This window comes from Antrostomus carolinensis, unplaced genomic scaffold (genome assembly GCF_000700745.2).
Source record: "Antrostomus carolinensis isolate BGI_N321 unplaced genomic scaffold, ASM70074v2 scaffold2609, whole genome shotgun sequence".
NCBI lineage: Eukaryota > Metazoa > Chordata > Aves > Caprimulgiformes > Caprimulgidae > Antrostomus > Antrostomus carolinensis.
The window spans coordinates 27,419-40,512 of NW_010339376.1; the positions used below are offsets into that span (position 1 = coordinate 27,419).

Consider the following 13,094-nt stretch of genomic DNA (forward strand, 5'->3'; position numbering starts at 1 on the left):
TGTAGGGAACCTGCTTTGGCAGGGGGGTTGGACTGGATGATCTCCTGAGGTCCCTTCCAACCCCACCATGCTGGGATTCTGTGATTCGGTTTGGTTGGAAAAGACCTTTGAGATCATCGAGTCCAACCGTACCTGTCCACTACCAAACCAGATCTCTGAACACCTCAACTACCCATCTTTTAAATCCCTCCAGGGATGGGGACTCCACCACTGCCCTGGGCAACCCCTTCCAATGCCTCAGAACCCTTTCAGCAAAGAAATTCTTCCTCACATCCCATCTCAACTGCCCTGGCCACAACTGGAGCCCATTTCCTCTTGTCCTGTCCCTTGGGCCTTGGTTGAACAGACCCACCCCCACCTCTCTCCACCCTCCTCCAAGGGACTTGCACAGAGCCACAAGGTCTCCCCTCAGCCTCCTTTTCTCCAGGTTCAACACCCCCAGTTCCCTCAGCCGTTCCTCGTAAGATCAGAGCAGTCCCTCTGCACAAACCTGTGCACCAGCAGCGATTCCTGTCACCCTGAGCTGATCAAACGAAACCTGCAGAGCCAAGTGAAGCAAGAACTCAGGAAAATCTGGAGGGGCAAGTCAGTCCTGGAGGCGTGTGGACTGAGTGATGAAGGAGAATGAATCACTTTTGCCTGTCAGGGAGGGACGGATGCTGTAAGCTGCAGAAAGGAAGGCAGAGGAGGATTGAGCCTGACCTGAATAGACATCACTGAGTCAGGAAGAAGCTTTTTCCAGCAAAGGGAAACAAGCTGCTACTCTCCAATACTGCTGAAAGTGGCTGTTGCTGGGTGAAGTCCCTGGAATGTTCACTGAGCTGCTTCTGTCATTCATGGTCTTTTTTATTTTCTTTTTCTCCCCCTCACATTCATGCTCAGTAGGATCAAAATGACTTTTAATCTTTCCTGTCTGTCAAAACCATTTTATTCAGCATTGGCATCTAATTTCCCTCCAGCTCCAGCTCTATTACAAACTAATCCAGGATCTGTGCATATAAGAGGCCCAAAATTCTCTCTGTCTGATGCCGACAGACACACAAAGGAGGCTCTGTTCTTCCTGCTGCTATCTGCTGCTTGCTCCTGGCTCTATGGGCAGTGGGGAGGAGGGGATCAGAAAATCCTTTGGTTGGAAAAGACCTTTGAGATCATCAAGTCCAACCGTACCTGTCCACTGCTAAACCAGATCTCTGAGCACCTCACCTACCCATCTTTTAAATCCCTCCAGGGATGGGGACTCCACCACTGCCTTGGGCAACCTGTTCCAGTGCCTGAGATCTTGGTCTCCTGGTGTGGGTGGGTGATGTTAGAGTGGGACAAGGAGGGTGCACACCAGCCACTGGCTCAGTGAGGGACAACAGATTGACCTAAGGAAAGACTGACTACCTGAAGGTCTACCCACTTGGCCAGACACAGCCAGCCGTGTGCTGCCCAACAGTGCTCCCAGACATTTAGAGATGTTGGTGCTCAATTGTGCCAGTAACTCCTCTCCAGTGAGCCCAGGTCACCAGGGGCCATTCAGTGTGCTGGGGCTGATTGGAGACCTCCTGGAGGAGAGGGTGTGCAGAGCTCCTGCAGCACTGACCGGACTTTGTCAGAGCAGAGTCTTCTTGGTTCTCCTTAGATTTAGTTCAGTGAGGGGTTTACACTTAAGCACAGAGCAGAAGAGGAGTGGTGAAGACATTCATACCTGCCGGAAGGTCCCCGTTGAGGTGAAGAAACAGTAGAGCATATATCCTGGAATCAGTATCATGGAGGACAAAGCCATGAGCCAACCAATGCCTTGTCCCCATGTAGGATAGATGTATTTTCCCAGTGTCGGAGGGGTCATTTCCACCACGCTGAAGAAGAACACACCCTGGGAAAAGAGTACCAGCCGTTGTGGGTGAAGGTGTGCAAAATCAGGGGCCACCTATCCATCCATCCATTTTTTCCTTCACTGTCCTCTGAGATCCCAAGAGTCTTACAGAAACTAACAGCTCCTTAAACTAGTCTAATTGCTCTCAGCCCACCAACTGGCAATTTTCAGTCATTTCTCCCCTGATTGTCCTGTGTAAATAGCTGGAACTGGGATCCCCATTATTTCCTTCTTCACCAGACTACTCAGACAAGCACTGTCCCCACACCAGCTCCTCAGCAAGTCAACAGCAGCCTCACAGATGGCCTCTGGAGTCTTCATCTTCCTATCAATGGCCTTCTCCTGGCATTCCCTGTATGTCTGCTGGAAGTGCAGGAGCCAGGAATGGCTAACTTGCTCTGCAGTCAGTTATACTACATTTACTGATGTCTTGTGCTCTCACAAGCCTATCAGGGGCCGAGGCTGGAGCTGGAGGAGCTGAGAGTCTCCACCAGAACCAATAGTAGCTTTTTAAAACAGTTTAATTATTCGCTTCTCTTTTGGCATCTCAGAAAGAAGAACGAAGGACTGATGGCTTTATTTAGAATAAATCATCACCTAGAGTTTTTCTTACAGGTGTTTTCCAGCAGGCAGAGTGAAAGAGGCTCCTGTATTGGTTTATCCATCTCAGGTCTGCCTAAAACCACCTTGTACCAGACCTATAGTGGGTTGAGAACATAGTGTTTCCCTTACAACCCATCCAAAAGAAGAGGTCCTTCTGGATCCACTCCTGTAGGTAAGATGCCTCTGTTCTTACCAGGCAGACAAGAGGAGTGAAGAAAGCCCAGCAGATCTTCCACCAGATACAAGGTTTGTAGCCAATCATTTCTTCAATGTTCCTGTAAAATCTGTTCACACCTACAAGAAGAAATGAGTGTGGAAAAAAACATCCCATCTCAGCACCATGGTCATCACCTCTTCCCATCACACAGGGCAGGCCAGCCACAGCAAGAGGGTGATGATGCTGTGGCAGGAGAAGCATTATCTGGAGGGGCTGGGGTATAGGGACATGAAAGCAGATTTGTGTTAGAAGCTTCCATGTTCCTGGTGTCCTCTTGATGGACCAGAGGGCAGGACCCTAGGCATCTGCCATTTTGTGCAGAGAGCTTTGTGGTGGCCTGGGGAAGTGACATGACACTCTCTTGCTCTTGATTTTCTGGACTTATCAGATGAAGATATTTTCAGTGGCAAAGTTTTCACTGGCTTCACTGTGGGAGGCTTCTGACATAACTCACCGTGCCCGTGGAGAAAACAAAGAAACAAGGTCTTGTGTGCTTACCATAACACCAAGAGATTGAGATGGTCTCAAAGAAGACAAGAAAGAGAAGACACATGCCACTGGCTGAGTAGTAATCGAACAGCTTGAAGACATAAATGCCACCCTGAGGAGACAAAACCAGGGTGAAGGAGTTTAGTTATAGATTAAGGTTGATAATATCAGCCGGCTGCTTGGGTTGCTGCTCTCTGTGTCTGCTGGCTTTAATGTTAATTTCCTTGGACAGTAGAGCCAGTGGTGCAATGATTCCACTGGAGCCTGATTCCCAGTGGCAAAACTGATGTGCTCTTGCAGACAATTAGCCAACCTGTTCAGGCATGGCCAAGGGTGAGGAGATAAGCAGGGATCCACCAGGATTTCTTATTTTTCTCTGGTTTAGATGAAGTCTCTTAATTTAGTTTGTTCTGCCCCGCCCAGGAATTTTGCTGCCTTGCCTCCTCATGGACCTACCCTGCTCTACAAATGGTCTCCAGACCATTCAGCCCTGATTTCCATACATGTGAACCTTGGCTTCAACCCCCAACAGACTGCTCTTCTTTAGGTTACCTTAACCCCTTGCACTAAGCATTCCATTAGCTTGGGCTCTGTTGGCTTTAGCCTGTATTGCAAATAAGCAAAAGAGTGAGCCAGACTGACAACAGGGTGATGGTAAAAATTATGGAGGCATCTGAAGTCACTTGAAATGTGGCAGTGGTGGGTAAGCCCATTTCTACAGCATTAGGATAGCTCCTAGGGATGCTGTCACTTCTCCCACAGCTTTTGGTGTTGCTGTGTTAAGCCAGAGTGACTAGAAAGGTGTTGTGAATGGAGGTACCAGCACGGCTCTCTGTACCTGGGTGATGTTGGAGAATCCAATGAGATAAGAGATGAAACAGACTACTGCAATGAAGATCTTCTTCCTGGCTCTCAGGACATGAGGATACTCATCGATCAGGGCTGTGATGAAGCCTTCCACAGTGCAGAACTATGGGAAAAGGTATACACCAAAGACACATACCTAAGTATCATCAGCCTACCATCATCACCTCCAACATTAAACTCCAATGTTATCATCCTCGTTGCTTTGAGTGCTCTCTGCAGACACTAGAACAGAAGGAGGCACCTCTGCACAAAGTTGGTCCAAACCACCTTCTGAAAATGCCTCTCTCCCTCCACTGAATATAGAGGGAGCTAAAAGCACCAGGGTTAAATACCTAAAATTAGCTGAGATAACTCTCCACTTTCTGCCTCCCATGGGAAGCCTCTTCTTTCTTCCTCTGAACTCTGGAGGGCCTCCCAACAGCTGCCCTGCTCCCCAGTGCTGTCAGGCTCTCTGTCACAGCAATGGGCTGTCTGCTGCTGGGACACGTGCAGGACCTTGCTTCACAGAATCACAGAATCCCAGACTGGTTTGGGTTGGAAGGGACCTTAAAGCTCATCCAGTTCCAACCCCCCTGCCAGCAGCAGGGACACCTTCCACTAGACCAGGTTGCTCAAAGCCTCATCCAGCCTGGCCTTCAACACTTCCAGGGAGGAGCAGCCACAGCTTCTCTGGACAACCTGGGACACTGGCTCACCACCCTCACACCAAAGAATTTCTACCTAATGTCTAATCTAAACCTGCCCCCTTTCAGTTTAGAGCCATTTCCTGCTGCTTTCAGGAGTGATGAGGGGCTGGTCATTGTCATTGCCTCCTGGTCTCACCCTTACCCTGTGAGTGCACTTGTGCATACGGGGGGGACACACGTGCACACCTCCCACGTGCATGCACACTTCAGTCCAAAAAGTTTAATTTTTCTCACCAAATGCCACAATTTTTAGCATGGATTCTGTTCTTCCTCATGCCTTCCTCATCCCATGATATTGTTTCTCTCCTACAGATTTTCTCTTTCACTATTTTTTCCCCTTTAAGGGCTTAATCATTATGCAAGCTGCTGTGTCCAACAATTTGGGCTTGGAAGTCCATATAGGTGGCACCTTGGTCTGAATGAAAGTCTGTCTCCTATCCACTCTCACTGTCAAGATCTTGCTATCCCCTCTGCTGTGCAGAGCTCCCAGACTGGGACCTACGGGGGGTTTGACCACAGCTACCAGATGAGAAGAGTGGATCTCACTGCTGGCAGCTGGAATTCCTCATGAAAAACCTCTGAGAGATGGCTTCACATGAGATAGAGGCAGGCTTGCACTCACAAGGCTTGCTAGATCCCTTGGGGAGAAAAAAAATCATCTGACCTGGAAACTGGTAGGTTAAAAGAAAGCATTAGCATATTATGCAAGAAGGTCTAGACTCATGAGAGCTAAAGGCTGGATGGATCAGAGGCAGAGGGAACATGAAGGCACACGAGCAGCAAGGGGGGCACAGGAGGGAGGCGTGTGTCTGTCAATATAGGTCATTCCATCCTCTTCAAGTAGCTGCAGATGCAACGAGGACCCTGGCAGAGAATGTGCCCGTGCTGCATCTGCAGAAGAGTTGCAGTCAAAGGGAATGAATTTTCCTGTGCAACCTGCTGTAGGGAACCTGCTTTGGCAGGGGGGTTGGACTGGATGATCTCCTGAGGTCCCTCCCAACCTGCCACTCTGGGATTCTGTGACCCAGGTGGACCCACTCCCACCATCATTATGGGGCTGGGGCTTGTCTCTGCATTGCAAAGGGAGATCTCAGCCAACCATAAACCCAACACTGCCAATCCCACCTCTAACCCATGTCCCTCAGCACCTCATCTGCCCATCTGTTAAATCCCACCAGGGAAGGTGACTCCAGCATCCCCCTGGGCAGCCTGTTCCAGTGCCTGACTGACCTTTGGGTGAAGAAGTTTTTCCTCAGATCCAATCTAATGGTGTGTTTGATTGAATCAGAGTCCATCGCGCAATCAGAAAGCTTCTTCACATGTATTTTCAGTGCTTTTTTTTTTTTAAAAAAAAAGCTTGTTTTCTTTTTGATGCTTCCTCCTCCTCCTCCTCCTCCTCCTTCTCCTCCTCCAGGCAATGATAGCCCCCCATGGACTTCCTGCCCTCCGAGACTCACTGTCAGAAGGGACTCGGAGAATTTCAAGTGGTATTTCAGAAGCAAATGTAGCAAATAAATTCCACACGGTGCTTAGAGGGCTCGTTGTCATGTCTTGAACTATTTACCAGCCCTGAGTGAATAATCCATGCAGAGTATTTTTTTTTCTCTCTGTAAATGTAGCTTCTTTTGGAACATCTAGTTGTTTTGTTTGAAATTAGCTGCCAAATAATGTCTGTGGTAATGCAGATGTGAGCTTTACAATGAGTGTACTGGAACTGAAAACCAGATTGGGTTGATTAGATTTTCCTGGAAAGCAGGTGTGACATTTCAGGAATAAGTCTGAGACTGATTATAAACTAGATTTGGGATTATGAGCACTACCTGTAATCCAAGAGAACATCCATTTTGGACCCGTGGTTTGTTTGCACTGTAAGGAAGGAGCACATGGGCACTGGGGAGGATGTGACAGACCAAGCACAGGCTTTGGAAGGAGCCTTTGATTTTGATGAGCTCAAAAAGGAGTCACAGTGCAAGTGACTGCTTCCCTGGGGAGCTACTTCTGTGCTGAATTATCAGAAAAAAAGTATTACTGCTTGTAAAAATACAGAGACCATCGTTTGTTGTTGTTGTTTTGAGGGCTCTGAGAGGGACAGGGCAGAGACCTTTTGCTCCATCCGGCTGCTTCCCCATCAAATACTTTGTACCTTATCTAATGGCAAAGCAGTCAGGGTACCCAGGCACACGGCTCCGTCCTGCTGCCAGGGTCTGTCCCTGCTCACCTGCAAACCGGGACAGGGTGCTCCTGCTCTGCTCAGAGCCACTTTTGTTATTGCCCGGGCCAGAGCTGGGTCTGTTCAGCAGCTGGAACAGCGCTGGGGTTTGGGTTCAGCTGGGGTTTGGTAGGAGATGAAGGTTGGTAACATACTAATGTTTCCAGTTGTCTCTGGAAGTTGAAGGACTCTGTGTTTTGCTAATCTGCAGGTGCTGAGATCTCAGGGGTGAGGAATATTGCAATGGATCAGCTCCATGGGCATTGGGCTCTGCCAAGGGGCTGTTCCATCTCCTGTCCCCCATGGGCAGGAGATCCATGAGGGGCTCTTCCTCTCTTGCTCTCTCTGGCTTTGGCTCGGGCTCTGGCTCTCCCGGGATTGCGGTTTCGGGTCGGGATTGTGGCTCCTGCGGGATCGTGATCTGGGAACGGGCCGGGCTTGGTCGGCGGGTGCTGAGCAGTTGCACTGTGTTATTACTCATTTGCATATCTTATTACTATTATTATTATTTGAATATCATTATTATTTAAAGTTTTCTTTTACATCAATGATGTAATTGTTGTTCTCTTCCCCTAGGAGTCTCCTTCTCCTTGCCCCCCAGTTCTCTCTCCTATCCCCTGGGTGCATTGAGTAGTGGATCAGGTACCACCAAACTTGCAGTATCTGCCCACCTTAGGGAAGAATGCAGAGGCGGTGGCCACACAGGGGACTTTGATTCATGCAGTTGTATTAAGAGTAAGAAAAGACCCCACTCAGCATTGCCCGAAGGTGCAGAAGGGGACACCAGCATCGTATCTGAAGATAATCATCATATCTTACCCTACTCTGTCCCTGGGTCATCTCACCTGACTATCCAGACCCAACATCATCAGCATGGAGAAGAAGAGGATGGACCAGAGAGGGGACAGGGGCAGCTCTGTGACCACCTGTGGGTAGGCGAGGAAAGCCAGTCCAGGACCTGTGGTAATGAAAAGAGGGATGAGCCCATCTTCATAAAGCATTTGATGGGAAGTCTGGGTGAAGGGCCACAGCTGAACAGAGAGACAACAATCCCAGGCAAGGGTTGGAGGTATTTAATATAGGAACTAGGAACACCTGAGTCTTTGCCCACGACACACCACCCTGGTGGGTACCCAGGGGTAGGATGGGGAGGGAGGAATGACTGGAGAAATGCTTGGCCTTTTCTATTCCTGCAAGCAAGAAAGTCATCAAATTACAGCTACCAAATGGAGCTGGAGCACTTTACTAGAAAAATAAACTGGTATTCAGGGCTGGTTATGACTTTTCTGATGGCTTTTTTTTTTTTTTTTTTTCCATCACAAAATGCTATTCCTTGAGATAAAAGCTTCCTCCAGGAAGATTGCACTTTCAAAATATGTCTGTGCAAAAAAGACACAGTCCCATCTTGGTTAAAAACTTATTCTGAGATGACCGTTTCAAAATTTTGCATGGAAACGTGACTCTGAATTTCTATCACGTCTACTGAAAACATAGGCAGTGTCTATTCTCTGTAGGAAGGTTTCAGACAACACATGGCCTAAATATTTCATAGAACCACAGGCTGGTTTTGGGTGGAAGGGACCTTAAAGCTCCTCCAGTTCCAACCCCCCTGCCAGCAGCAGGGACACCTTCCACTAGACCAGGTTGCTCAAAGCCTCATCCAACCTGGCCTTCAGCACTTCCAGGGAGGGGGACACATCCAGGGAGGGGGATTTCACTGCAAAACTTCAACATTAAAAGAAGGTGAACATTAAAAGCAAGCGGAGATGTCCCTTGCAACCAGAGTGTGATGAATATCAGCCACAGGTACCTGAGACCCATCCCATGGGAGGGCTTCACACCTGGATCCTGGTCAGGAAAGGCCTGGGAGCTTCCCGTGCTCACTGACAAACTGCTCTCAAAGGTTGCTGTTGCCTTTGAGCCTGGGTTTCTCCTTACCTGAGGAGGCCAGCTCTGAGATGGACTTCTTTGTGACATGCGACATGAAGCCAACGATAGAGAAAATAACAAATCCGGCAAATATGCTTGTGGTGGAGTTGATACAGCAGACAATAATGGAGTCTCTAGAAGAGAGAACGAGAGAAAAGAAACCACCTGCAGGTCCCTATCAAGAGGCCAGGAGTGAAGGGTGGGATAAACAAAGATCAGGCACCCCAGACTCACCCTGACCGCCTCCCTCACCCATGAGCACTCCCCACCACACAGGAGGCTGGAAAAAACCCAACAGACCTGTAGACGTTGTTGTGGAAAGTGTTGTAGCTCCCCAGTGCAATCAGGGACCCCAGCCCCAGGCCATAAGAGAAGAAGATCTGCGTGGCTGCATCCATCCAGACCTGTGGAGAAGCAGATGGTTTTGAGTCCATCTTCCTCCCCATGCCAACGCCACCACATCCCCCTTTCTCTGAGACACCAGATTGAGGACAAACCACCAGCCCTGGGACAGTTAATGAAATAAGGCATTTTTAACACTTGAAATATTCAAGGGAAGTGCCTAAGGAAGGCTAATGCAGAGACAGGCAGGAGGTAAGAGCTTTCCTCACGAACCTCGGAGTCGGAGAGCTTCCTGAAGTCAGGTGTGAGGTAGAAGAGGATCCCCTCCTTGGCTCCCGGCAGCGTGACTCCCCGGAAGAAGAGGATGAAGAGCATGAAGTAGGGGTAGGTGGCCGAGAAATACACCACCTGTGAAAGATATCATGGGAGAGAAACCCCTCAGCCCACCAGTGCCCAGGAGGTCTCCTGCCCATGGTGGCATGGGGTCCGGCGTGTGTCCCTGTGAGGAGGAGGACATGGGCTCCCTGCACATGACTTTTTTGGGCAGCATTTCCTTGGGTTTTCTGCCTCTCATTCCCATTCTAGTAACATTTCTGGCTAATGTTTGAGGTTTCTCTCTGCCAATGACACGCAAGAACGCCCTCATCGCAAAAGTAGCACGCTGAAGTATGGATGAATTGCCCAAAGACAGGGGAATTGCACAGGGATAAATTTAGTCCCCAGAAGTAATCCCTTTAAGTCATCACATCCTTATTTTGCAGAGCTAAAGCTGGTGTTTCTCTGGTCCAATGCGTCAAGCAACATGAGTCGTCTTGACACCACCACTTGTTTTTCAACACTGTTTCCAGGACTGGCAGGTACGTGCCATCCCTCGTCACAGGGTCTGTACCAGGAATCACCGTGGCTTTGCTGTGGCCACACAAATAGAATCTGCTTGAGAGCCACCAGTGAAGTTAACATCTTAGGTGACCTACGCCTGGAGTGCTTCTTTCTGATCTCTCCTCTAGATGATTCCTTTCATAATATTGTTCCCCCTACACCATGCTGTGCTCTAAATAACACAGCTCAGTATCTCAGCATCGCTGTTTCACTCAGCTAAGCAATTACCTTTCTGCTGTGCTAGCCTGAAATGCTACGTAGTGAATAACAACCTGCTTCTGATCTGCAGGTCTCCCACCAATCCCTAAAGGGCAGCAAGAAAATTTGCAAAGAAGGTGAGGAGGTTGTTTGTTTTTTTTTTCCCACCAGCACCATGATTTTCAAAAGGGGGAAGTCCAGAAGGTGGGAAATATAAGTAATCTCCAAAAATCTGTTCCCAAGTCCTTCAGAGAGACTAAGTGCTCAGACCATGACTTTACGGGGAAGAGTTCTCTGAATTCAGGATGAAAATTACCATAAATGCAGTAGCAATTTTTACAACCATGAAAGGCAAATGTCAGAAGTTTAATAGCATCTACCATGATTCTACCTTATAGAATCAGGGAATGGTTTGGGTTGGAAGGGACCTTAAAGCTCATCCAGTCCCAACCCCCCTGCCAGCAGCAGGGACACCTTCCAATAGACCAGGTTGCTCAAAGCCTCATCCAACCTGGCCACAAACACTTCCAGGGAGAAGCAGACACAACTTCTCTGGCCAACCTGGGACACTGTCTCACCACCTACCTTGAAACATCATAACCTCAGTTACAGCCACTCAAACAAAATTGAGTCCAAGGGGACATTTCAACAGCCGAGACCCAAGCGCGGCAACGCGAGGCAGCACCGAAACACCTGGTCCTGGTGCCATACCTTGCCCGTCCACTCCACGCCCTTCCAGATGGAGAAGTAGACCAGCAGCCAGGCTAGGGCCAGCGTGCCAGCCAGGGGCCAACGGATAGTGCCAGGCTCCCCCAGGCTCCCGGACATCTGGTGCATGTTCCTCCTAAGAGTGGGAGAGGTTGTGTTAAGGTGAAATCCAGCCCTTGGGGACTGAGGGTCTGGAGATCCCGGAGGTGGATGGAGGGGAAAGGTCCAGGTGCAAACAAGCATGAGAACCCACAAAACCCTAAAGGGAGCTGAGGCTCATGGTCATGGGATAAAGGAAGGAGAGGTGGAGGGGCTGTCATCCCCTCTATCCATCTGACCTGCGGCTGCACAACGCACCCCACGCCCATGCCCACCCGGGGGCCAATGGTTGGCTCTGACCCCCCCTCCTGCCAAGGCTGTCCCAGGAAAGGTGCCACAGCCCCGGTGAGCTGGTGTGATGGCCACGGCGAAGGGGAGAAACCTGGTGTAGGCAGGCTGGGGACGTACTCCCAGAACTCGGTGACGGCACTGGTGAGGTTGGTGGTGTCGCTCAGGGAGTAGTTGGAGAAGCAGCGGTCGGTGTTCCAGGTGTTCCCACAGCTCTGCCAGGGCAGGTCCTGCGTTGGCACAAGAGCAGGGTTATCATGAATGCACCCTCTGCAGATGGCAGTGGCAAGAGGCAGAATTTGTCTTTATTTAAACTGAAACCCCCTTTTTTTGGTGTTTTTTATTTTTAGGGTTTTTTTGGCAAAGAGGATGGGTGGCTCCTCTGATGGGCATGAAACCTTGCACCCAAAGCATGAAACCATTTGCAAAAAATAATGAGAAATGGTCACATGGATTTTCCAGGAAACAATATCATGACGTGATTAGGACAATGCTGTAGCTCTCAGAAAACCTTAGCAATTCCCCAGAGAGAAAGCCATTTCCAATTAACTGTTGGTAATTAATAGCTGCTCATAAAAATAGCTACTGGGGGATATTGTGTTTCGAATCCTTACAGCTTTTGACTAGCTTCACTCAACAAGTGGTTGGATTTTACTACACCAAGAATAAACCCTGATTTATTTCTCCTCTCTCATTCCTACCCAACTACAATACTTAAAAAGCAACGTAGTGTTGAGAACGAGGACTGACGGCTTGTCCACATGAACAAACCGCTGTGACAGAAGCCCAGGAGTAAATTTAAAGCGTAGTAACTGTTTCATGTCTTGATTATAAGCAGGACAAAGGGATTCCTGGGAGGTGTTTACACTGTAGGTAGCGGTGTGACGGCAGCAGATTGAATACAATCAGCTCTGGAGCTGCAAGCAATGAAACGGCAGCGTCAGGGGCTGTGTGAGCACACAGGACACCTCGCCCACGCCGTGTCCTGCCACAGGAGCCCAAGGTGGCTCAGGTACATCTCCATGTGCAGCAGCCTCCTTTCCCTGAGTGCAGTGCATGTAGAGAAATGCAGAAGGGCTATTCTGGAGGGTTTCTCTCTGCAGATAAGACCTCAAGTTCCAGCTCAATAAAGCTTTAAGATGTTTGTTCCCATTCCTACTCACCCACGAACACAGACCCCCCCCTTGTAGAAAGATTATCTGTGGTTTTAAGTGCTTTGTGGCATCAGTGCTGCCTTCACCTCATATCTCAATCAGCTCACTCCAGCAGATGACACCTCCTAACGTGCACGCTGACTTGGCAGGAGAAGGGTTATGGAGGGGCAGGTTGCCATGGTGGCCACCCAAGCTGTCTGCACCCACCCGGTGATTTCATTGTGCTAATTGCACTGAAGCAAACGCGACGGTTCAAGCAGCACCGCACAGCAGCCCTTCAACCTCTGATGTTGGCACTTCAGAGGTGCTGCAGAGAGGGGCAGGCAGGGGGATGCTTTGTGGCTGCTCCGTTTCCTCTGAATTTCAGAAGACAGAAACTGTAGAAGGCAAGCTGGGTTGCTTTCACCACCATGAGGGTGGCGAGACACTGGCCCAGGTTGCCCAGAGAGGTGGTAGAAGTCCCATCCCTGGAAACATTCAAGGCCCAGGTTGGATGAGGCTTTGAGCAAGCTGGTCTAGTGGAAGGTGTCCCTGCTGCTGGCAGGGGGGTTGGAACTGGATGAGCTTT

General features: G+C 49.3%; 1 protein-coding gene across 1 annotated transcript in view; it reads right to left on the reverse strand.

The window, feature by feature from the left end:
- The window catches only part of LOC104531053 (sodium- and chloride-dependent GABA transporter 1), a 22,431-nt gene that overhangs the window by 645 nt on the left and 8,692 nt on the right, over nucleotides 1-13,094 (reverse strand). Inside the window, exons 4-13 of the mRNA XM_010175832.1 lie at nucleotides 11,493-11,602; nucleotides 10,989-11,121; nucleotides 9,474-9,608; nucleotides 9,159-9,262; nucleotides 8,868-8,992; nucleotides 7,775-7,887; nucleotides 4,006-4,137; nucleotides 3,177-3,279; nucleotides 2,655-2,755; nucleotides 1,691-1,858 (exon numbers count right to left, since the gene is read on the reverse strand). Coding sequence (XP_010174134.1) covers nucleotides 1,691-1,858; nucleotides 2,655-2,755; nucleotides 3,177-3,279; nucleotides 4,006-4,137; nucleotides 7,775-7,887; nucleotides 8,868-8,992; nucleotides 9,159-9,262; nucleotides 9,474-9,608; nucleotides 10,989-11,121; nucleotides 11,493-11,602 — 1,224 coding nt within the window. The remainder of the gene's footprint in view (nucleotides 1-1,690; nucleotides 1,859-2,654; nucleotides 2,756-3,176; nucleotides 3,280-4,005; nucleotides 4,138-7,774; nucleotides 7,888-8,867; nucleotides 8,993-9,158; nucleotides 9,263-9,473; nucleotides 9,609-10,988; nucleotides 11,122-11,492; nucleotides 11,603-13,094) is intronic.